The 25,794-nt window shown below is 38.5% G+C and overlaps 1 protein-coding gene across 3 annotated transcripts in view; it reads right to left on the bottom strand.

Moving 5' to 3' along the window:
* The window catches only part of Prp18 (pre-mRNA processing factor 18), a 103,404-nt gene that overhangs the window by 45,733 nt on the left and 31,877 nt on the right, over positions 1 to 25,794 (bottom strand). For all 3 annotated transcript variants that reach the window (XR_010858565.2, XR_010858564.2, XM_067136767.2), the window contains exon 3: positions 22,357 to 22,523. Coding sequence is in view for 1 of the 3 variants with exons in the window: in XM_067136767.2 (XP_066992868.2) it covers positions 22,357 to 22,523 (167 nt within the window). In the remaining 2 variants the exon portion in view is untranslated. The remainder of the gene's footprint in view (positions 1 to 22,356; positions 22,524 to 25,794) is intronic.

Consider the following 25,794-nt stretch of genomic DNA (forward strand, 5'->3'; position numbering starts at 1 on the left):
TATAAGTCTTGAATGATTTTTGGACATTCTTTTTTCTGGAGGTGGGGCAACAATGTAATGCCTTACCAATGCTGCAGTGGCAGCAGAAAATCTGCACAACTCTACATATTTTTGCCTTGTACACATGAACATAGTAGCCTACAATTACATTAAAACAGTCTGAGGCATATCTAAAAGCTATAAGCAACCCCTGCACTGGGACACTGATAAGTTTCAATGTCTTCTAGTACCTTATTCATCATAGTTTTGATAATCAGGTATCTTTGCAGAAAACTTCCTTCTGGCAACTATAAAATGCAGTTTTTACTTAGTGTGGGTCATCCTTTGCCTTCTTCAGTTTGTAATAATCTTCTTTCAGCAGAAAAGCTTTATACTAACAGCTGTTCGAAGGTTTTTATTTTCTTTCTGCTATTTGCTTTATGTTGCACCGACACAGATAGGTCTTATTGCGACAATGGGACAGGAAAGGGCTAGGAATGGGAAGGAAGCAGCCCTGGCCTTAATTAAGGTACAGCCCCAGCATTTGCCTCATGTGAAAAATGGGAAACCACAGAAAACCATCTTCAGGGCTGCCAACAGTGGGGTTTGAACCCACTATCTCCCCGATGCAAGCTCACAGCTGCGCGTCCCTAACCGCACGGCCAACTCGCCCGGTGTTAGAAGGTTTAACACAGGGCTGGTGTCAAGTAAATTTAACACAAGAACTAACAATTTGTTAGTGTTGACATTTCTTGATGAGATGGTCATTTTGTTAAACTGTGTGTTAAGTCTATTTAACAGCAGTGTTAACAGTGCATTATATCTCCTGATATGGGACAGAACCTAGTTTACTTTCATCAACTTGTCTGAGTCTGATCTTTAAGTTCCCTCTGTGGTTCAGTCATAGAGATTTGACCTCCACACCAAGATTACAGTTTCAAACTGGGTAGATGTAATCAGATTTTTTCAGGGCAGGAGGAAGTCCATTTAGAATACCAGGATGTATGATGTGGACAATGTAAAGATCGTGAGTGATTTAAACTCTTCTCTGCCATCTGGTAGAGTATGATGGAACCTTGAATTCAACCCGCAGGTTGCCTAAATAGCATGAAATCAAAATGCCAGCCCATAGTAGCTAAGCCCATAAGATTAATATTATTATTTGCCTAATCTTTCGATAGAATCAAAGTGATTGAGGTACGAGTGATGACAGTAAACATTATTTCATATGCAGCCAATTCCTATGATGGATAGTATAGTATGAATATTATGACTAGTAGGGCTGATTTATGAGTACTTTTCAGTGAGCTTGGCAGACTGATATTTAATAGCACTTGTTGGCTCAGTGACTGTTAGTTCAGTAAGGAAAGCAAAATAAAACCACCTTACTTTTCATTTCCCTAGTATGCCCCTTTTATCAGTAATGGAACAGTTGGAGATCCAAACAGCCTTCATGATGAGGACTTAATATACACAATCACACACAGGATCACAGAAAATTTGCTGCTTTGCCGGGCTGACCTTAACTTGGCAAGTTCGATCCTGGCTCAGTCCGGTGGTATTTGAAGGTGCTCAAATACGTTAGCTTTGTGTTGGTAGATTTATTGGCATGTAAAAGAACTCCTGCAGGAGAAAATTCCGGTACTGCAGCGTCTCTGAAAACCATCAAAAGTATTTAGTGGGATGGAAAACAATATTATTATTATTATTATTATTATTATTCTTTCTCCGTTTTCTAAGGACCATGTGACAATTTCAATGCTACATCCTTTATTGTTCCTTCTTTCTTCAATACTCCTTCACCCGCTAACTATGTCACCTTTTTCTCTCCTCAGACCATTCTGAGCCAGTTTTCTTGGAATCCTTCCATTTTTAACACTTTTTTTCTAAAAATCTCTCTTTCTGTTGCTGCTGCTTCTTCTCTTAGATTGTTTCTTGCCAAATATTTCTTGACTTCCTGAATCTAGGTTGTTGTTGACTTCTTCTTCCAAAGATAATTGAAGATCTGTTTGGTTAACCTGTTGTCATCCAATCACCTCTTCCACATTGTTTCTTTTATGTTTTCTACATTCCGGCATATTTCATCATTACTTCTTGATTTCCAAAGTTCTGTAGTTCTTAGTGGACCGAGTATTTTGCGTATAATTTTTCTTTCCACTACTTCTAATTTATTCGGTTTGTAATTCAGTACTAAACATTCACTTGCGTATAAGTATTCCGGTTTGACTACTGTGTTGTAGTGTTGTATTTTGAGGTTTTTAGATAAACACTTTTTGTTGTAGATATTCCTAGTTATACCATATGCTCTTTTCATCTTGCGTATCCTTTCTTCTTCAACAGACTTTTCCGAACCATTTTTTTATCTGAATATCTTTACTTTCCTCATTTGACCGACTTCTGTTATAAGAAATTCTGGAGCATTTTTTTATATTTGTCATAAATTTGTTTTCTTCCACAGAAATTCTTAAACCTGTTTTGTTGGCTATTTCTTCCAAGAGATTGACTTGTATTGCTGCATTTTTCAGGTTTTCTGAACGTATGGCAAAATCATCTGCAAATGCTAGACAATTTATTTCAACAACTCTGTTCTTTCTTCCCAGTGTTATTCACGACAGCTTGTGCTTTTCCAGGTTTTCATTCCAAATTCTTACTTATTTCTCCAAGACGCAGTTGAATAGGAGTGGAGATAAACCATTACCTTGCCTCACTCCTGACTTTATTCTGCACGGTTTAGATATTTCACACATCAATTTTACTTTTGATATGGTGTCTGTGAGGGTTTCATGGATTAAGTTTGCCAATTTGGTTTTAACCCCGAACTCTCGGATTGCTGTATTTTATCTAGAGTTTACCTGTCAACAGGGTCAAAAGCCTTTTTAAAATCTATAAATGTTACTACTATGTCTCTGGAGTTCATTAATCTATGATGGATTATGGACTTCAGGTTGAATATCTGTTCTGAGCAACATCTGCCCTTTCTTAATTCAGCCTGATATTCACCCAAATGACTGTCAAGTTGCTTCTACCCGATTCAGTAATACTGTTGAAAATATCTTATAAGCCACTGGCAACCTTGACACTTGTTGACATCTTGCTCGTTACCTTTCTTATGGAAAGGATTTATAAAAGCCACTTTCCAATCTTCCTGGATTTTCTCCGTTTTCCAGATTTATTAAAGTATAATTTAAAGATCATCTATGGTTTCAGCTGTAATGGAGTCTTCTCCACTAGCTTTGTTGTTTTTTAAGGTATTAATTGCCTTTTCAATTTCTTCAACAGTAGGTGGTAGATCTCCTCCTAAGTTTTCATGAACCTCTGGAAATTCTAAATTGTGGTTTTGTTCTTCACAGTTCAGGAGTTGTTATTGTTGTTGTTGTTATTATTATTATTATTATTATTATTATTATTATTATTATTATTATTATTATTATTATTATTATTATTATTATTATCTTTAATTTGCTGCTTTGCATCACATTTTTAAGTAGCTCTGATGGACTGAGTTTTCAATTATTCTGATCTTAACAGTATTTATTACTGCTTCTGGGATAACAATCAAAGAGATATTATTGAAGGTAACTAATTACTAAGCTGCAAAATATATCAATTTTCAAAGAAGAGAATTGTGCATACATGTTATTCCTGTACATTTGAATAGCTTCATGCAGAAAGAGCCTCAATCCAATTTTTTATTAAAATGACATTTTCATATAAGCATGTTGTACTCTCCTAAATGCATGCATTCATGCTGAATAGTCTCTTCCGGCTTCATGGCAGTCAGTAAACGAGCTGAAAAGCCTGCAGTCATGGACTCTGGTTTGTTCTCCATAAAACCAAGGTGTTGCTATGTATTGGCCATGCAACAGGGATTTTTCATTGAATAAGCTTTACCTAAATAAAACTGACTGGCTATATACTGTTGATCTGATTAACAAAATGTATTTGTTCAAGCCAGCCAGAAAATATGAAGCTATACAAGTTGAGATGCTTGTTGTTTAAAGGGGCCTAACATCTAGGTCATCAGCCCTATACAAGTTGATGTGGAGGACATACTGAACTTTCTCCATTTTCCAGATTTATTAAAGTATGATTTAAAGATCATCTATGGTTTCAGCTGTAATGGAGTCTTCTCCACTAGCTTTGTTGTTTTTTAAGGTATTAATTGCCTTTTCAATTTCTTCAACAGTAGGTGGCGGATCTCCTTCTGTTTTCATGAATCTCTGGAAATTCTAAATTGTGGTTTGGTTCTTCACAGTTCAGAAGTTATAATAATAATAATAATAATAATAATAATAATAATAATAATTATTATTATTATTATTATTATTTGTCGTCTCAGTACTATAAGGATACTATTTCAATGGAAATGCGGTCCCTAGTACAGGACAAGAAAATCAATTTTGCAATAGTGCCACAATTTCAACTTATTTATGAGTCACAATATCCCTGTGCAATAGTTACTTCTCCACTTACTAATAGCTGTGTTCTGAGACAAAAGGCCAAGATACTTCAGATATTCATTTTCCGGATATCCCAGCTTACAAAGATAGGATACCAATAAAACTAAATTAATGACATTACAAAGTTTGATTTAGTGGAAGCCATTTCTTTTGAGTTTCAACAGACTGAAGAACCTAACAGTCATAAATTGATATTGCAAAGGCATTGATTGCCATTTGTGGATCATCAATATACAGTAAGCACTTCTATGAACAAATATTGTCCCCCATCTGGTTGTTTCAATGATGTTGAAGACAGCAGCTAGGAAAGTAACAAGAATGTAATAACGTTATCTCTTGTACTCCGGAAAGTTGAGAGCTTACAATGGTCAATAAATAACTGCAAAACATATTTTATGTACCTGACAGGGATTTTAAAATACATGATTGTGTTAACTTTGACATTTTTGTTATATTTTTCACTGTTTGTCTATAAATGTTTATGATTTGTGCAGAAGGGACCTCAGTCCAGTAACTCAGAAAAGTTGAGAACTTACAATAATCAACAACTGTAATTATAAAACATATTTGATGTACCTGATTAGCATTTTATAATATATGATTGTGTTAAACTTGACATTTTTGTAATATTTTTTTCACTGTTTGTCTATAAATGTTCGTGATTTGTGCAGAAGGGACCTGACCAGTAACTCAGGAAAGTTGAGAGCTTACAATAATCAATAATTATAAAACATATTTGATGTACTGATTAGCATTTTATAATACATGATTGTGTTAAACTTGACATTTTTGTAATTTTTTTTTTTTTTTTTTCACTGTCTATAAATCTTCGTGATTTGTGCAAAAGGAGCCTCAGTCCAGTGACCTTTACAGCCCTTAAATGGAAATTAAATAGCTGAACATCTATAAGCTTTTACACAATCCATAACTGAGCTGTAGCCTACCTAATACACATTTTAAATGTTATTTAGGTGACATATCAATTCAAAATAATTTTATGTTTTATTGAAAAGTAACTGTTTTAGACTAAGACACTTTCGGCATGAAGTGATTCATATACTGTCAAGGCAAGAAAAGTACCAAGGATGGAAAACTTTCCTAATATTGTGAGTAAAGAAAGGATAACCTTCATAAGAGTCATCTTTAATGTACTTGACAATATTATATGTACAAAACACCAAAACGATATGTTGCTTCTCCTGTTCAAGCCTACTGACATGCATCATATTGAAAGCAAAGGCATCTTTAAAACCTGTTGGTAAAACTTATTTTGATAGTCAGTCAAAAACATTAATTGAACTTCACATACATTTTCACAGGATTCGAGAGGAATATTTTATAAAATATAATGTATATGTTTGTAGAAGTCTAGAAGGCACAGAAGCAGCTATCTTTCTGATTAACCCGTTAATAACACACTGTACCTACCAAGTGAGTTGGCTGTGCGGTTAGGAGCATGCAGCTGTGAGCTTGCATTCAGGAGATAGTGAGTCTGAACCATACTATTACAGAACTATTTAAAATAGTTTTACTTGAATCTGCCTTGTTAATATACCTTATAATGAAAGAAAACTTTATTTTACATGTTTTGGGAAGTCATCCATTCCCTTCTGTGGTTTCCCGTTTTCACACCAGGCAAATGCTGGAGCTGTACCTTAATTAAGGCCATGACTAGAGCCCTGCGTAGATATACAAAATAATATCTGCATCCACACTTCCTTCATCCACACCCGCATCCGTGAATGGTTATCTGCATCCGCACAATGGTTATCCACGGATAATTTAAATATTTAACTATAGTATATTACACCCAATATATTGAAACAGATAGATCTGTCAACATAATACAATAGGCCTGACACCTGGCACCAGAACCCCTACAGTCACAGGTTGATGAAGGAGTTTCTTTTGCGACAACTACCGACGTACTGAACATTGTTCCTTCCTTCCATTAATGGCAGGCAGGAGCCAGTTAGGCTTAGATCAGATTCAAGGCTTTATGGTCTCAAGGCTCTTTATATACAACTATTCTCCTATACCAATGTCAAGGGTCGCCTAACCACAAGCGAAAACAAGAGTATACCTGAGTGAAAATCAATAAACGTTATTATATAGAAATTATCAGCAAAATATCCACACTGCCATACAGTTTGTACCCATCAAGACACTAACTTTGTGGATATCCGCAGATCTGCATCCGTGCAGGGCTCTAGCCATGGCCACTTCCTTCCAACTCCTAGCCGTTTCCTTTCCCATCATCGTCATAAGATCTATCTGTGACTGTGTGGCATAAAGCCAATTAAAAAAAAAAAAAAAACAACATACCTCATTGCTAAATGGAGGTTACGAGACCTGACCTGGGATGTAGTCGCTTGGAGGCGCTGTATATGGGTAATAGGGTATGGATTTCAATGATATGAATCCAACCAGCACTCGCTACCCTTTTCTTTCTCTTTCTTTTTCTTGAGGCATCTTTTGGAGTACACTAACAATATTAACAGGGAATAGTTACTGCAATTCCCTTATTTTGTTCCATTTATTTGTATAACACTATGCACTATAATATTTGGTCCATTAATAGCTTAGGTAAGAATGTAAACATTGGGAAAAGGATTTATTTTTGTTATCTACTTGCACTAGACATTATTTAATGGTTTAATGCATAAAACATGTTAATTCCTTTTTACAAAGCATAACATAAATGCCGCCGTCTTTGATTTGTATAACTGAAGATACAGACATAAAGAGGATGGCTGTATTTTAGTATAAGTATGTTGCATTGGTCATCGGTTGATACTCATATCCAATTATTCATGTCTCTCCTCCAATTCTTTCATTATTTGTATGTTCTATGCAGCTATCTTTGATGACATAGCAGACCAATTCTGGAATTAAATATTTGGCCACAATGACTGCACGTAGTGGAAGGTAGAGGATGTGCCTAGCCTGGCAAAATTAACGTCCTTGGTATTTCTCTTCCTGTCTTCGATGTTCACTATGTACACTTCAATTTCATGGCCAATACTGTACAGGTTTACTCTTATTAGTGGGTCTGTAATGTGATGAATTCTTCGATTTTATGCAGCAGCCAAATTTTCGTGCGGTTGAGTGTACTTTTAAAGTTGGTAAGGAATGGTAAAGACCCACTATATTATAATAGAAAAAATAAAGAGATTACGAAGGAGGTGCATGTAAGAAAGAAATAGGAGTGGTTGTGAAATTAAGCGGAGATTGAAGGAACTTACTAGGAAAGAGAATTTAGAAGGAAAAAAAGTCAGCTAAGGATAATATAATGGCAATCATACGAATTTTAGAGAAAAATGGAATTGTATGTATAGGTACTTTAAGGCAGGAACAGCTTCCAGGAAGGATTCCAGGGATGTGAGGACTTACAGAAGGCAAAATTATTCAGTCCTTCATCCATGGAACTATTAGAGAAACTTTTCTAAATTTCTGCAAGTTATTTATGATTTCTAAGCAATTAAGCTAAGAAGAGGCTGTTCTTGTATTGGAAAGTTTAATACAAATTCTGTAGAATCATTTAAATTGTTTATGAAGATTAACTAGGTCTGGATACAGAAAACAGTTATTATATAGAGTAGTTTAATATGCTACAGAACTGTGAGTGATTGCAAACGGACCCCGACAATGTTGTCAGATGGACAGCAGACAATGGTATGATGGTAAACACTATAAAAGTATGTAAGTAAAGGATGTAAGTTTTAATTATTATGTTGATAGGGGTGAAAGTACCTTACAGGGATCACTGTAAGTACCTAAGTATTAATATAATGTAAGATCTTCATTGGGGTGATCATATTAACGAGGTTGTAAATAAAGGTTACAGATCTGTTCATATGGTTATGAGGGTATTTAGGGGTTGTAGTAAGGATGTAAAGGAGAGGGTGTATAAGTTTCTGGTCATCATCATCATCATCATCATCATCATCATCATCATTTTACAGTTCCAGTTTCCCGGGTACTGTTGGCGAGCCTCTTCCATTCTGTCTTATTGAGATACGTTCTGTTGTTAATGACGTCCTTCAGTGTCCTTCCCTGATCTGCACTGCCCATCTTTATGATGTCCATCCAGTGGGTTCTTGGTCTTCCCACCATCCGTTTCCCTGCCACATGTCACTCCAAGTTAACATATGCTGTCCTTGTTGGCTCCAACCTCATTACATGCCCAAACCACCTGCCTGGACATGCTGATCCGATCTAACAATGATGTAACAATCCCAGCTTCCTTCCTAACCACATCATTCCTTAACTTGTCCAGTTTGGTTTTTTGAATTGTGGACCTAAGGAACTTCACCTCGGATGTCTGTAACCTTAATGAGTCTTTCTTAGTGAGGGTGCAGGTTTCAATACCATAGATTAAGATTAGTATGAAGTACTGATTGAACATCACCAGCTTTGACTTTTTGGTACTTTGGGATCCCAGAGGAGTGTTCATACTTGCCGGTAAAAGTGAGAGCTCTTCTGCACTCTACTTGTCACCTCCTTTGTGGCTAGTGTATCAAGAGATATTACACTGCTGAGGTACGTAGAGCTTTCCACACTTTCTAGTGGATGGTTTCCTAGCATGATGTTCGCTGGTCGTCCCTCTCTGTTTATTGCCATCAGTACTGTTTTGAGTTCGCTTATCTTGAGATTGAACTCCTGGAACTTAACCTTCTATTCACTGAGTCTCGACTGTACTTGTACTTGTTATCCTGCGTGTGTGTAATGTGTAGCTTAGTAACGAGTAACAGGTTCTGTACTCATTTATTTACCCTGCCAACACATTACAACTGGTGTCAGATTCAAGAGAAGCTGATAGCGTATTTTGGAATTTATGGAAATTTCCAGAAAGTAACAAAATGAGTTCCGAACAGCTCCAGATTTTCCTAAGTAGGTTTGACGAACTCATTAGTGAATTGAGATCTGAACGGAGATCTAACTCGGACCAATCGAAATTGGATTTAAGTGAACTGAAAGGCAAACAGTTAAGGTCAGAAAGAGAAGTGTGCTCTCTCAAAAACAAGGTGAAGTGTGACGTTATGCAGGACGGCAACGAACTGAACGAGAAGCAGTCTGAAGTGATACCCGAGGTTGTGGAGTCCAAAGATCGAGGCTCAGCGGAAGAAGTGAGTGCGCTGCGTGAAAGTACGACGGCCGTGGAGACACGAAGGAAACCTACTAGCAATGATGGTGACTCTGGAGTTATGAAGGTTCATTTAAATCCGACAACGAGATCACTTCTTGGAGAACATGCCGGATCCAGCCCGAGACCAGATCGACGTCCGAAAAGAGAGCGGAAAACCCTATCGCTGGACTACTTGTGCAGGAGACGGAGATACGACGCAGCCCCCGGCCATGTTCAACCTGCGAGGACGTTGTGGATGTACTCGACAGGAGCTTGTGGTGTCCACACACCAAGAGCCATCTGCCGAGTCCGGCTGCAGGAGAGGACTCGGCGCGTCGATAAAATGGCGTGTGCATTCGATGCCGAGACCAAGTGACCAGGCAACGTGATTGTGGTCCAGCCGCCCCGAGGTGACACCAAGCGCGAGGCAGCTGACACCTGTGTTATGCTCCGTGGCACTGAGATTCGTCCAGGGAGGATGCTCGGCGTGAAGCAGAACCAAGATGCGGCTCTGGCAATGGAGTCAGCGATGGCAACGACATGGCTGGAGGGACCCCCACCAGGAGAAGGAGCACCGATGGAGTACAAACCGATGACCAACGAATGAAGGTGCCACCTGATCAGAACATCATCTCAGCACTAAGCTGTGCGCCGGTACAAACATAGAGTCCAGCACTCGGAAGAGGAGGATATCCAGCAGGGCCAAGCCCGAGACGTACGAGCCAGTTCCGTGCATCCCACCAGACGACTACGAAGGTATTCAGGTCCTGGAATTAGATGGGAGTGTGGACGGAAGGAAAGCCACCGGAGTTTCGGCTGTCACGTGAGGACCTGCAGATCGTCATCAGCGGGAATGAGGGCACAGACGACCGGAACCAGCAGATTCCCTATGGGAAGGTGGTGGCCACTCGATCAGAGCGTCCAGCGCCATATTGTGGAGCAACTCAAGATGAGTCGCCCCGAGGAGGGAGCAGAGGGGTATGTTCACTGTTTTGTGGAACGGGGCTGGAGGGGGGTGGGGAGCAATCAGTTGTGGCCTCGCCCTGCATGTGACATCGACGTGCCAGGACTCAGCCAACCTGACGGGGGTAGGGCAGCGCCTATTGGTCGAAATTTGCTAGTGGCAGTAACTGGCCATTACGTCACTAGTAGCCTCGAGGGGTAGAAACTACGAGTTCCACAGGCTGAAAGATTTCTATGTCTGGAGGCTTCCACGAGCTTTGCGAGATCTACGTACCTCGAAGGGACAGCCACAGGCATATAAGTCAGGAGTGACTTGCCAGCACAGTCTGAGCTGGAGTTAAGATAGTTCAGTCAGTCAGTGAGTGAGCGAAGAGGGTGAAAAGTGCAGTCAGCCTATGTGTGCCAGCCTGCGGAGTGTTCGCCTGTTGAAGCTGGGGACTCTTTCTGTTGCCTGACGTTGTGTGAGTGTGTGAATCTCTTGGGGTCAGCTGCTGTGAGCGAGAGTCATGTTTTGGAGCAGCTGTGGAAGAAGACACTGGGTGCCTGGGGCAGTGAGCTGAGTTCTACAGGAGTGTGGACAACAAACATCTCTCTGAACCGCAAAACTGTTGTGTGTGGACTGTGCCAACCCCAAAGAGTCTGACTGTGAAACTGTAGTACTGGTGACCGTAATCTGTGTGTGTTAGTGTAAATGCTGAGTAGTGGGAAACCATGAGAAAGAGCACGAACTCTGTATGTCCTGTGTAATTGTGTAAGTAGTGAGCTTAGTTATCCTGCATGTGTGTTTTGTGTAGCTTTAGTAACTAGAGAATGAATTTTAGAAGTATAATGTTGCTAGGTTCTATACTCATTTATTTACCCTGCCAACACATTACACTATGAAGTTGGAATTCAAGAGGACATTATAGGAGCAAATATTAATTTATAGGAAGAGGAATTACGGTTTGGCATAATTTATCAAGGAAAACATGAATAAATTTCCAAGTTCTTTGAAATAGTTTAAGAAAAGACTAGGTAAATAATAGATAGAGACTCTGCCAACTGGGCAACAGCCCTAAATGCAGGTCAATGACTGATTATTGAAACTAGACTAGTTGATGTAGCCTATATTGAGGAAACAAAATTAAAGGACATTGGAAAGGGTAATAAAAAGTTCTAACATGGCAAGTCCAGTAAGTGAAATGGCATGGCTATAGCCATTTGCCAACAACTGCGTGATTACATCACTGATGTGACACAAATTTCAGACCACCTCATTATATCCATCGAAAATGACAACACAGTTAATAACATTTTGCAAACTGTTTCATGTTTATACACCACAAGCTGGCGAGGTGAACGCGAGGAGACGTTAGTGTATAATTTTTTCAAAGATGAAGGATAGTGTGGGGAGAACAGAAATTGGTCGGTAAGATGAAACATTTCATTTGTTGCCTGATTTGAGAAGTGGGACAATATTTGTCTGTTTCCAGGTCATAGGAAAATATCCCCCGGCAAAACATCTGTTAAATAATTTAGAGAGGGACGCAAGGGATGCTGGCGGTATTTTTCAGGAAAAGAGGACCTATTGCGTCGGGACCGGTATGAAGGAGGTTATGAACTTCACTTGGTGTGATAGTTATGCTTGATAGGGTTCTGTTTGAAACTGTACTTACAGGAGGGAGCAGATGTTTTTGTGCAGGAGGAGAGAAGTCGGAAAAGTAATACCTCTTGAACAGTTCATGGTGATCGGGACCATCTGCTCTTGCATCGTTATGCTTCACGCTGACAGGAATCTGCTACGTCCTTCTCTTTGTGTTGATGAGACTCCAGTAGCGCTTGGGATTGTTTCAGACATTTTCAATAACTGTGTCTACGTGCGTCTTGTACCCACTTCTGACCACAAACCTCGCGTGGCAGCAGATGTTAACAATGGTATTTTGAGTGTGTGGGTTAGGGAAGTTTTTCCAGAGGTGCCAAGCTCTCTTCTTATTGGTTAGTATCAGTCTGGTTTCTTGTGATATCCAGTGTTGACATTTGTTGGTAGTAGCCCGTTGTGTACGTATGAAGTCTTTAACTGCAGCTTACAGCCAGTCGTACAGCAAGTCAAGAGCCGATTCGATATCAGCTATTTCGAGAAGGCTCCAGAGAAGGCATTCCAGGGCACAACAAACTGCAGGCCAGTCTGCACGGCACCAGATGTAGGTAGGAAGGGAGGGTGTCCTGCTGTGGGGCTTTGAAGAGGGGTGGGGTAAGAGGAATGTAGCATTGAGGGACTGGTGGTCGCAGAGGCAAGGTTTCTGCTTGGGGTTGTTGTTTTAACTTCTAATGAGGAGAGCATGATGTCCAGGGTGATGGGTCCATGTTAAATTGTTTCAGTCCAAGGCCATTAATAAAACTGTCTATAAAGTATGTGTCACAGCTGTTAGCTAACAGTCCTGTAGATGGAGAAGACCACTTTATAGACAAGTTAAAGTCGGCCATTAAAATTATTTTACCATGAGGAAAAGCTGTGATGACCGAGTCCAGGCATTGTTCAAGGTCATAAAATGGGCTGTTTGGTGGCCTATAGTAACATCCCACAAGTACAGGGCGTCGGGGAAAGAGTAGCTCCGCCCACACTATCTCAGAGTTCTGTTCGAGATCTGTCCTTCATTTACACGCACTGTTCACTGCTAGCATCACTCCATCACCCAGAGTAGCGCAATCTCTGTGAAATATGCTGTAATTAGTGTTGAGTGGTAGGTCACACTGTCACTAGCCCACGAGAGCCATATTTCAGTAAGTCGTATCACATCAACTCCTGTTAAGCCTGGCAGAGATAGTTCACAATCAGACAGCTTATTATTTAGGCTTTGCACTTTCTGACAATAGATGTTTAGATCTGTTTCCATTTCAGAAGTGGTGGGACCGGGGTTTAAATGGATATCTCCTGCCAGTAGTAGGAGGCAAAGCAAGCCCCTAATCACTGAGCGACCATCTTGTAAAGGCCTAAGCTCGTTCGGCTCAGAGCGAGTAGGGAGGCGCCTATAAGTCTGGAAAAATGGCGCATCCGGTTAGAGAAAATGCCAGGATGTAGTAGTTTCTCTCTGCTAGTAGCTATGTAAAAGAGAAATCACTTTTTCTCTGGCATACACTGATTCCTTAACTCGAATAGAACCGTACAGAGAACTGTAAAACACAACAACTCTGATTATTACCACACAAACTGCCACAGCACTAAACTTACGCGTGTCTGCTCTTGCTGCCATCTTGACTCGATAATGGATAACAAAATTTCTGCCACTTTGACCAATGCAGCTTGAATTGTAATTATGACATTTAAGTTTGTAAAAATCTGAACTGGAATCAATGTTACTCCTGTTGACTATATGTGTGTTATAAAAGATGTTATCATTAGTATGAGTTTTAAAAGCGATGGTACAATTTCATTTTTTTAGATAGGTTGGTGATATGGAAAATCTGTTTGTTGTTATATGTGAAAGAGAAGTATTTCTTTTTACTTTCTGCTTCTTTAGTGAGGGAAGTGGGGGGTTTATTCTTTAGTTTATAAATTATTTTGTCAACAAAATGTTTATCATAATCATTATTAAGGGCTATATTATAAATGTAGGGGCTGCCTGGCCGAGGCAGTAGAGGCGTCCTTGGTTCATTCGGAAGGATGTGGGTTTGATTCCCAGTCAGGAAATCAAAAAATTTAAGAAACAAGATTTCCACTTTTGGAGGTTCATATGGCCCTGAGGTTCACTCAGCCTACACCAAAAATGAGTAGCAGGTTCATTCCTGGGGGGAAAGGTGGCCGGGCATAGAGCTCACCACTCTACCCCACCAAGTGCCAAGGTTGATAGTGGAAGCTTTTACCTTCCACCCCTTCCAGGGCCTTCATGGTCTGTACAGAGATGACTTTCCTTTGCTATATTATAAATGTTATTAACTTCTGTTTTGAAATTACTGGCTGACAGAGGGATGTTAAGGGCTCAGTATATTAGGCTGTAAAAAACTGCTTTCTTTTGAGTGCCTGGATGTTGAGAATTATTTCTTATAATATTACAAGTTTGTGTTAAGTTTCCTATAAAAGTCATACGTGAATGAATTGTTTTGTCTAATGATGAGATCTAAAAATTTCAAAGAATTGTTGACTTCAGATTCAAGCATAAATTTTATGTGTGGATCTAATGAATTCAAGCGTTGAAGAGAAGTGTTTGCATTAATAAGGTGGTGTTCAGTAAAAATGTCATCTACATACCTCGTCCAGAAAATAATGCCTTGGAGGTCATTAATAATTTTAGATGTTCCAAATTGTCAGTATTAATTACTGGTTAAAATGACAGAAGCAGGGGAACTTATGGGAAGCCCATCTTGTTTATAAATAGTATTATTAAATGAGAAATAATTTTCTAAATTTTTTTTAGGAGAATCATGAAATCATTGATTTTCAATTTTATTCAACTTACTAGGAGTATAAAGACTTTTCAATGAGTCGAAGAGTTTTAGTTAATGGTATGTTAGAAAACATATTCGTGACATCAAATGAATTAATAGAAAAATGGGGTTGCAAAGTAATATTTTATAGTTTTATTACAAAAATCAATTGAATTTTTGACTGAAGTCCTAGCTGCGAAGATATAATATCTGCTTAAAATTTATTAATAAATTGAAGAGTTTTATAAGTGGGGCCATTTTTGAGGTTGACAATAGGTCTAATGGGTATATCTGTTTTATATATTTTAGGAAGTGCTTTTGCAGTTAGTAATTTATAGGGTTCATAATGATTAATTTGGATGTTCCTTGTTCTATGAATAAGAATTGAGAATTATTGAGTATTTGTTTAAGTTTCTTCTCGATGGAGTTAGTGGGATCTTTCTTGAAAATTTTGAATTTCTTGTCTGAGAAAAATTGCACAATTTTATTAATATAATCAGATTTTTTTTTTGCTAGGGGCTTTACGTCGCACCGACACAGATAGGTCTTATGGCGACGATGGGATAGGAAAGGCCTAGGAGTTGGAAGGAAGCGGCCGTGGCCTTAATTAAGGTACAGCCCCAGCATTTGCCTGGTGTGAAAATGGGAAACCACGGAAAACCATCTTCAGGGCTGCCAATAGTGGGATTCGAACCTACTATCTCCCGGATGCAAGCTCACAGCCGCGCGCCTCTACGCGCACGGCCAACTCGCCCGGTATATAATCAGATTTATCCATGACTTTAGCAGCTTTAGTGATAATTAGATTATCTTTGATTTTGAGTTTAAAATTTGTAAGATGCTTATTAGCAGTTAAGTCATTAAGGATCGGTTGTTCATGCACCTTTTGAAGTTTATTTTTAATTATGTATCTAAATTCATCTTGAAGGTCTATTGAGAGCTGATTAACTACAAATTCAGTCTCTGCTATTGCTGTTATGAAATTGTTTTTATTAGAAATATTCCAATTGAGTTTAGGTCCTTTGCTTAATATATCAGCTTCATTATCAGTCAAGGGAGTATGGGAAAGGTTTTTTAATAGGGGGATAGAATATGAAAGTTTTATCTGTAGACTTAGGCAAAAGTCTCCCACAAGTCCAACCCCTCGACCACGTCATGAGAGATGGACAACGTCATTAAGTAGGGAAGAGCCTGTAGGGGTGAAGTACAGTGGGGACCACATGTGCCCCAAGACCGCTACGGTAGCTGTGAAGGCCTTACAGGAATCCTGAAAAAGATGGCGGCCTAGGACAGGCCTAGCAAGTCTGTTGATGGATATCAGCCCGCGCTCAAGAAAATAAGGAACAGTAAGCCGGACGATGTAACAGATGACCCTGACGAGGAACAGGATTATGAATTGGAACACTGAATATACAAACATGGATAGGAAAAGTAGAAGAGGTTGCAGACATGATGGAAAGAATTTTTTTTTTTTTTGCTAGTTGCTTTATGTTCATCGACTCAGATAGGTCTTATGGCGACGATGGGACAGGAAAAGGCTAGGAGTGGGAAGGAAGCGGCCGTGGCCTTAATTAAGGTACAGCCCCAGCATTTGCCTGGTGTGAAAATGGGAAAGCATGGAAAACCATCTTCAGGGCTGTCGACAGTTGGGTTCGAACCCACTATCTCCCGAATACTGGATACTGGCCGCACTTAAGCGACTGCAGCTATCGAGCTCGGTGAAAGAAGATATTAGGGCTGGCAGAGACTAAATGGACGGGGGAAGGTAAGAGAGAGCTGCGGAACTGTTTTTGGTTGTACTAGATAGGAAATGACGAAGGAAAGTGAAATGGAGTAAGAGTGGTAGTAAGAAATGGACTGAAAGAGGAAGTAAAAGAGATAAGTGACAGGTTGAAGTCAAAATAAGTCAAAGGAAAAACCTGGGAAATTGTACATGCTCCACAAGTAGGATACACACGACAGGATAAAGATGATTTTGAGGAATAATTAGACACACAGCTGAATAGCGAAAACAACGTAGTAATGGGGGACATCAATACCTATGTAGGCATGGAAAGCATGAGAACGTGCTTGGAGCAGAAGGATGGGGAAAGAGAAATAAGGAAAGGAAAAGGCTACTGGAACTGTGCAAAAGAAATGGGATGATGGTCGGAAACTCGTGGTTTAAGAACAGAGAAAACCATAAGATAACCTGGTACAGCAGTGACTGGTCTAAGAAATCCATTGTGGATTACATGATCTACGACTGGGAAATGAAGGGGAATGTTACAGATGTAAGGGTAATACCAGAGGCCATAGATAGTGACCGCAGACTGTTGGAAATGAAACTGAGAACAATGAAGGAAAGGAAGAGGACAGAGAAGCAAGAAAGATGTATCAAAATATGGAGAAGAAAACCAAGGAAGAATACCAGGAAAAAAATAAGATTAAACTTCCCAACAGATGACACAAAAACAGGAGAGGAGGAATCGGAAAGGTTCAAGAGAACATTTGTAAAAACTGCACAGGAAATTTGTGGGAGAACTAGTACCAGGAAAAGATTCAAGTAAAACCCATGGTGGAACAACAGAGTCAAAGTGGCAGTTGGGGAGAAGAATAAAACTTTTAGAGTGTGGTTTCAACAGAGGACAACAGAGACAAGACAGGAATATAAGATGAAAAATGAAGAAGCTAAAAAGGTTGTAACAGAAGAGAAGAAAAAAATGGATGGAAAAGTGGACAAACATGATGGAAGAAGATAGCAAATAAAAATTAAAAAAAGGACTGTATGGAATGGTCGAGAGTAAGAAGAAAGGCATGAGGGAAGATGTTATAATGATAAATAAAAATGGAAATGAAGTGCAGGAGAAAGAAAAGCTCAAAGGAATGTGGAAGGTGTCTTTTGAAGATTTACTAAACCCAGAAGGATACATTGAAGAGGAAAGTAGAAGCAGGGAAAAAGGAAGAAACACAAAAAAAGAATAAGACTTAACATGGGGAAAACTGGAGGTAGCACTGGACAAGATGAAATGAGGGAAAGCCCCAGGTTTAGATGAAGTGAGTATTGAGATGGTGAAGACAGCAGGAGAAGTAGAGAAACAGTGGCTTTATCATGTGTTGAAAGTAGTATGGAGGAAGAGGAAGACCTCTGAAGACTGGAAGAAGGGGATAAGCATACTCATCTTCAAGAAGGGGAATAGGAAAGATTTTAAGAACTACAGGGGAGTCACACTAATATGTCATAGTGCAAAGGTGATTGAGAAGATTCTAGAGAATAGAATAAGAAAGAGGGTGGAAGAGAAGTTAAGAGAAGAGCAGTATGGCTTCAGATCTGGAAGGTCCACGGTAGACCTTACATGCGCAATAAGACAGTTACAAGAGCATCATTATGGTAGGGGTAAACATCTATTGATGGCCTTCTTGGACTTCGAAAAAGCATATGATCATATGTGCAGAAACAAGGTATGGGAAGTCTTACAGATAAAAGGTGTCAAGAAGCAGAAAGAGTGAGGAATGTACCATGGGAATGTCAGTTGTGTGAAAGTAGGAGGAAAGAGAACAGAATGGCGTGAGCAAAAAAAAGTGGATTAAGACAAGGAAAAATGAAAGTGATGATGTTTGCAGATGACTTGTTAGTCTGGGGAGAAAAGGAAGAGGATATCCTGGAACAGTTAGATGCATAGGAAGAGGAGGTGAAACAATATGGAATGAAATTTAAAGCCAAAAAGTGCAAGATAGTGATCACAGCTAGAAAGAAGGAGAGTCCTATGAGAGGGATAATGCTTGGAGAGGAACAAGTACCTGGAAAGTATCATAAAGGAAAGTGGAAGAACTGTGCTGCATTATATGCAAGTCTCTTTCTGAAATTCACTACTGGCCTAATCGGTACATTCTGTTTATAATACCAATATAAATGGTCCGTTATTGGACATTATAAATTTTCCAGCTAACTCATTCTTGGTTGCCAGCGTTTCGCCCCAGTGTGCTAAATTGGGCTCATCAGTTGGCAAACAGCACACCCACCAAGACACATGGCCAGTGCATACCGTGGAGGCCACTGTGTAGGCTACTCGGAGCCACCGGCAGCGCCAATGCACTATGAAAGACCCTGTCTCTTTACCAAAAATTGATGCCTGCCTGGCCGTCAGATGATATAGATGTTGATTCCCAAAGGAAACCTGAAATATTTGTCCCAAATGAGTAAATTTATAATACCAATATAAATGGTCCGTTATTGGACATGCGTCTTAGTGGGTGTGCTGTTTACCAACTGAGGAGCCCAACTTAGCACACTGGGGCGAAACACTGGCAATTTGGAATGAGTTAGCTGGAAAATTTATAACATCCAATAAAGGACCATTTTGATTTTTCATATAAATTTACTCATTCGGGACAAATATTTCAGGCTCCATATGGGAATCAACATTTATATCACATTCTGTTTATGGATTTTTGGTAAGGCTTTCAACGTGGGTAATCCCGGGTTCATATTCAATAAGCAATTACCCAGCTTCTTTAGCTTATTATTCAATTTTGCTTTCTTAAACTGAAGAAATTTTAATTCATTTCTAATCCATAATTGGTTTGCTTTTGGTTGCATCCTAATTCGTGGTATTTCAGCTTTCCTCTCTTTTGGAGAGATTTCAAGTGTTTGGATGGTGAATTATTTGTTAGGCATTGTTTGAGAAAACTAAGGTCTTTAGCTATGCTAAGTATTTTCATTTTTAAACCTGGCTGACATAATCAGAATTTAAAACCTTGACTATTTTGAATAATAGGTTATATGAAATGCGTTTAGCAATCACAAAGAGGGTTTCGGTTCTAGAATGGGAAGCGGAGCAGATTAACATAGATTACTCTTCATATTTTACATTGAAGAAAAAATAAGAAAACTTAGATAAGAAACTTCAGATCTTCATCAATGAGCAAAAACAAAAAGTAAAAACAAATAACCAAGACAAAGCTAAGCACACGTTTTACCTACCTCTACAAAATCTAATGGATATAAACTTTAATATGGAGGAAAAAAGCATATTGGTGAAGGACCCAAATACAACTGGCAACACACCAACAGAAGCCTCTACAATAAAGAGGCTGTCAAATTAAGAGTAGAAACTGAAGTAGCAATAGCAAAAATTCCTTTCGAAGAACAAGAGGCAGTAAGGTGTGAAGCTAGTAAGAAAATCAATAACATTGTAGAACAAAAAATGGCTAGGGACAGCAAGATGGGTGTCAGTTTGTGGTAATTTAATAAATAAGAAAATAAAAGTAATTATAACAAAAGCAGGCAAGGATAACACTGTGGTTAGTAAGCAAAAGTATATTAGTAAAACAAGGGAATTTCTAGAAACAAATAAATTCAAAATTGGCACCGCACTAGCCCAATACAAAAAAAACTAATAATAGATTCTAGCAAATACTAATTTTCTAATTGACTCTAAAGAAGCTAATTGCTTACTGAATATGAACCCAGGATTACCCATATTGAAAGCCTTAGCAAAAATCCATAAACAGAATGTACCGATTAGGCCAGTAGTGGTTTTCAGAAATAGTCCCACGTATAAAGCAGCACAGTTTACCCAAAAGTTTTTGAAGAGACATTTCAGGTTCAGCAATGAGGCAAATTTGTTGAATGCCTCGGATTTTGGCAAAAAAGAAACAAGTCAAATTAATGAAAGAAAACACAATACATAGCTTTGACATTAGAGACATGTATTCCAATATATCCATACCTGGAAACACCAAGATCATTAGAGAAAACTTGACATTGTATAACGAGTTAAGTAAAATCGAAATAGAGGAATTACTAGCCATTTTAACGTTTACTTTAGATAACTATTTTACTTTTGATAAAGTCATCTACAAACAGGAAAATGGATTAGCCATGGGTTTGCCAGCTTCTGGAATCATGGCAAATACTAATATGGACCGCATAGGGACTGAGACTAAGAAGATAATAGGCAAAGTATGGGGATTGGAAGTAAGCTTGAGATTTGTCGACAACATTGTCGTGATATGCTTACAATATTGTGATTAGTTACATGTAACATTGTCGTGGTTATAAATGAGCAGGAGATCAGAGCAGAGGAGTTATTAATGTAATTAAATGGAATAGATAAACATATGAAATTTACTATGGATTCAGAAATGAACAAGTCCCCTAATTACCTTGATATAAAGATATCTAGAGTTAATGACCATTTTGAGTTCCAAATATTTAGGAAACCCACACAAACTGATGTAGTTATCAGGAATGATTCTTACCACACAGGACAGCATAAGAAGGCTGTCTTTCAACACATGGTAAATTGGGCAAATAATACACCACTAATGGAAAATAAATTTAAGGAGGAAATGGGAATTATACATGAAATAGCTAAGAAGAATGGGTATTTGAGAGCGCACGTAAACAGAATAAAAAGTAAGATTTGCAACAGACCTAAAACTATGTTGGATAATAAAAGAGACAAAGAAATATGCTACATTAACATATAGCAAACATTCAGAAGAATTAGCTAAGATCCTTACAAGCGGAATATCACAATAGAATTTTGCACAGAGCATCAATTCTAGTAGCCCATACAATAGGGCAGGAGTATACAGACTGACATCCAAGATTGTGGGAAGCAATATATAGGACAATCCGGTAGAAACATGACAATTAGATAAAAAAGAACACATAAATGCCAAAAAATATGCTAGGTACTCGGCGATGGGTAAGCACATATACAAGAGTACCCATAAGTTTACATGCACAGAGCAAGACATGGAAATACTGCATCAGGTAAACAAAGGGAAACGGATGCACGTGTTGGAAAAATTGGAAATTTACAGATCACAATGACAAGACAGGGACAATAATTTAAAGAAATATATTGCGCATGAAAACCCATTATTTAAATTAGTCACGCATTACACGAACAAAATGAAAGGATCTCCTTTAACCTGTCTTCCCTCCAGCTACAGGCACTTCTCTCTCGTAGTAGCAAGGCCCCACACATTCGTTCGCTGCTGCCAGTAGACGTTCACCTGAGCTTTATGTATATTCACAGTCAATAGATGTAAGACTAATTCTTTAACACATTTGTGTCGCCATCACATAGTGTTTCAGTAATGCATTAATAATTTAGTGAATTGATTTCTGATTGTAGATTGGTGGGAAGCCTGGCTTACTAATGGTGGGAAATGTAAGTAATATGAATTCATCTTAGACATTAGTACACCAATAGCAGAACATTTCAATGGATTGATACAAGAACAAAACAAGGGACAGTGCAATATAGAAGTGATAGACTATTCAACAATTTTAAAATAGTGAATAAGTAAGGTTCCGGTAGCAAACTTTTATCTGATATCACGACAATTGTGTCTAATGACAAGCACATGAAAAAATATTTTGAATTTTATATGCATAGTTTATCCCAAGTAAAAATAAATTTAATTAACCTTATTAACTTCTGGCTCCAAAATTTCACTACGACGTAACCTCTTAAATGCATCTACTTCTGTTTCCCCAAAAAGAAGTATAGGCTCTCCTCGTTCACGAAGTCTCCTCACAACTTCACGCCTTGGCAAAGTGACATGGTCAGGTCTGTCATCAGGAGTATCACCATCTGTTAACATAAGGAGTAACAGCATTTCAAAAGTCTAACTTCAGACAGCAAGATAAGTATCTGAAAATACTGTAAGTATATAATGCGCCAGGCTGAGTGGCTCAGACAATTAGACTGCTCGTTTCCTAGCCCAAGTTGACAGAATGGATCCCGGCTCAGTCTGGTGGTATCTGAGGGTGCTCAAATACGTCAACCCGGCCTCAGTAGATTTACTGCCATGCAAAAGAACTCCTGCGGGACAAAATTCTGGCACCTCGAAGTCTCTGGAAACTATAACAAAAATTTGTGGGACATAAAACCATTAACATTATTAGTAGTATATATTGTAGTACTGAAAAACTGGATGGATTCAAAGAAATATTAAAATTAGAATAGTACTGTACATTGGTGTCCAAGTACTACAGAGAACAGTAAATAAGATGCATTAGAAGTACATTATGATCGGATGTTACAATCAATTTCAAACAGAATGCTTATACCCAGTAAATCTTATCAGATAGAACTACTTCATGCAGTTTAAATACCATAACTCAATTGAAAGCCTGCTCTTTTAAGGGTACCACCGAGCTCGATAGCTGCAGTCGCTTAAGTGCGGTCAGTATCCAATATTCGGGAGATAGTAGGTTCGAACCCCACTGTCGGCAGCCCTGAAAATGGTTTTCCGTGGTTTCCCATTTTCACACCAGACAAATGCTGGGGCTGTACCTTAATTAAGGCCACGGCCACTTCCTTCCCACTCCTAGCCCTTTCCTCTCCCATCGTCGCCGTAAGACCTATCTGTGTCGGTGCGATGTAAAACAACTAGTAACAACAATTTTAAGGGTACCAATCACTATGAGGCTGTGTAATTATGCTCAATGTAGCAGAAGAGAATGATTGGATAATCTTACTTCAAGGTAAACAGAAAGAAAAAACACACTGCACTTACAATTCCAATCTATCCTAACAGAATATGTATGAATTACAAAACAACACTCACTTAACAGTCATCTAAAATGTTATTTAGCAACAGCCTCATTTCCTTAATCTTGACCTTCCAAAAGTAAATCCAATTTAATGGTTACAAATTACATATTTCTAGTAAAAAAGAGAGAGAGGCACAGTTACTCACTTTACAACAATTAAAACATCTTTCTACATTTCCTGAATAATACTCACCAACAAATGTCATTCTTTGCTACAGCACATGTATAACTTTTCTTATGATATAGGGTTAGACTGTTATTACGATAGGTTCACCACTCCCAAAGGCATTTTAGAGCTACTGCCAGCAGGTGATGCGGCCGCTGCTAACATGGAGTTCGGATGCCTTCTGCAGCCACCCCTAACGTGGGGACAGACGCTGCTTGATGGGTTCCAGTGTCATTTCCTACACTGTGGGGACCATCACCCCACCTAAGAGAACTCATCCACCCGAAGCTGTTGGTCCTCTTACGAGGTCGAGTTATTTCCCACTGCCCCGCAGCAGAGTCGCTGGCTGTGTGGTCCACTCTATTACCACAGCGGACTGGACAGACGAGATCTCTTCAGTGATTTAAGATATTACTGAAGGTTGAAAATACTATATTAGGGATATTGATGATTTTGAAAGAAGTACAGTATTTATTAATATTGTCCAAATATTTCAAAAGAATATTCCCAATTTATGAAATATCTACAGTCTTGTAGACTGTCAGCCTCAAAACCTGACAATCACCCATTGCGTGGTAGGATTGCCTATGTAGCAAAGTTCTATTTACAATCCTTGAACATCATGTTGCAATATGTTTTCTTTACAGAACATTTTGTCCAAGTACTACTGAATTCAACTCCTCTCTACATACTCAACATCTGTGAAGTTTGTGGATCATATCAATGTCTTACAATGCCCACATTATGGTAAAGCACAGCATAAATTTTTAAGCATTTTTTTTCTGCGTTTGTTCTATTGTTGATTGGAATTTGGAGGACACTTTTCGATTTGACTGTCCAATAGACTGATATTTATAAGTGGTACATGTTTACTCTGCCATCAACGTAAAAAAATCTCAAACAACAAAAGTTTATTTTTTGATGGTTATGTATTTTGTAATGTATAGTGCACAGCACATATATCTTGACAAGACAGGTCTGCGAAAAAGTAATTCATAACCATAGTGAGGCTGACTTGAATGAATATATTCTATATAATTAAAAACAATTTTTTGAATGCATTGTGTTTCTTTATGCAAGTAATGTACAAAAATAAATATACTTAAAATATATATATTTAATAAATTACACATTTACAGAGTGACACAAGTTTTTGCATTGTTCTTATTGTCCGCCTTCTAGCAAAATTCTTGTCCATGGAGACAGCAGAACGGTGAATACTGTAGATGTGAATACTGTAGATTGGACGTAAGGGTTACACGTTGGATAAAAGCATTTCTAAATTCAAGGGTTCAGAAAGTCAAAGTAGGAAATAATGTATCTCAGGAAGAGAAAGTTTGGAAGGGAATTGCACAGGGTAGTATAATCGGTCCGTTACTTTTCTTAATATACGCAAATGATTTAGGGAACAATATAACATCAAAAATAAGATTGTATGCAGATGACATAATTGTTTATAGAGAAATAAACAACACTGAGGATTGTTCAGAATTGCAAAGGGACCTTGAAAGTATCCAACAATGGGTTGAAGAAAATAATATGAAGGTTAATGGAGGCAAATCAACTGTTACAACTTTTACAAACAGGAGCTTTAAAACTGAATTTGAATATACTTTGGATGAGGTAGTTATCCCAAAAGATGGCAAGTGCAAATACTTAGGTGTGAGATTTGAAAGTAATTTGCACTGGAAGGATCATATTGATGACATTGTTGGGAAAGCATACAGATCATTACATGTCATAATGAGGCTACTTAAAGGATGCAATAAAGAATTAAAAGAAAAAAGTTACTTGAGTATGGTTCGTCCATTATTGGAATATGCAAACAGTGTTTGGGATCCTCACCATGAATACCTAATAAAAGAAATAGATAGTGTGCAGAGGAAAGCAGCAAGATTTGTAACAGGGGATTTCAGGAGAAAGAGTAGTGTATCAGAAATGTTAAAGGAACTTGGGTGGGAAACTTTAAGTAAGAGAAGGGAGAAAACTAGACTTACAGGATTATATAGAGCCTATACAGGAGAAAAAGCATAGGGAGATATCCGTGAGAGGCTTCAGTTGGAAAATAATTATATCGGCAGGACTGACCACAAATATAAAATTAGAAGGAATTTTAGCAGAAGCGATTGGGGTAAATTTT

Source organism: Anabrus simplex, chromosome 1 (assembly GCF_040414725.1).
Source record: "Anabrus simplex isolate iqAnaSimp1 chromosome 1, ASM4041472v1, whole genome shotgun sequence".
Lineage (NCBI taxonomy): Eukaryota > Metazoa > Arthropoda > Insecta > Orthoptera > Tettigoniidae > Anabrus > Anabrus simplex.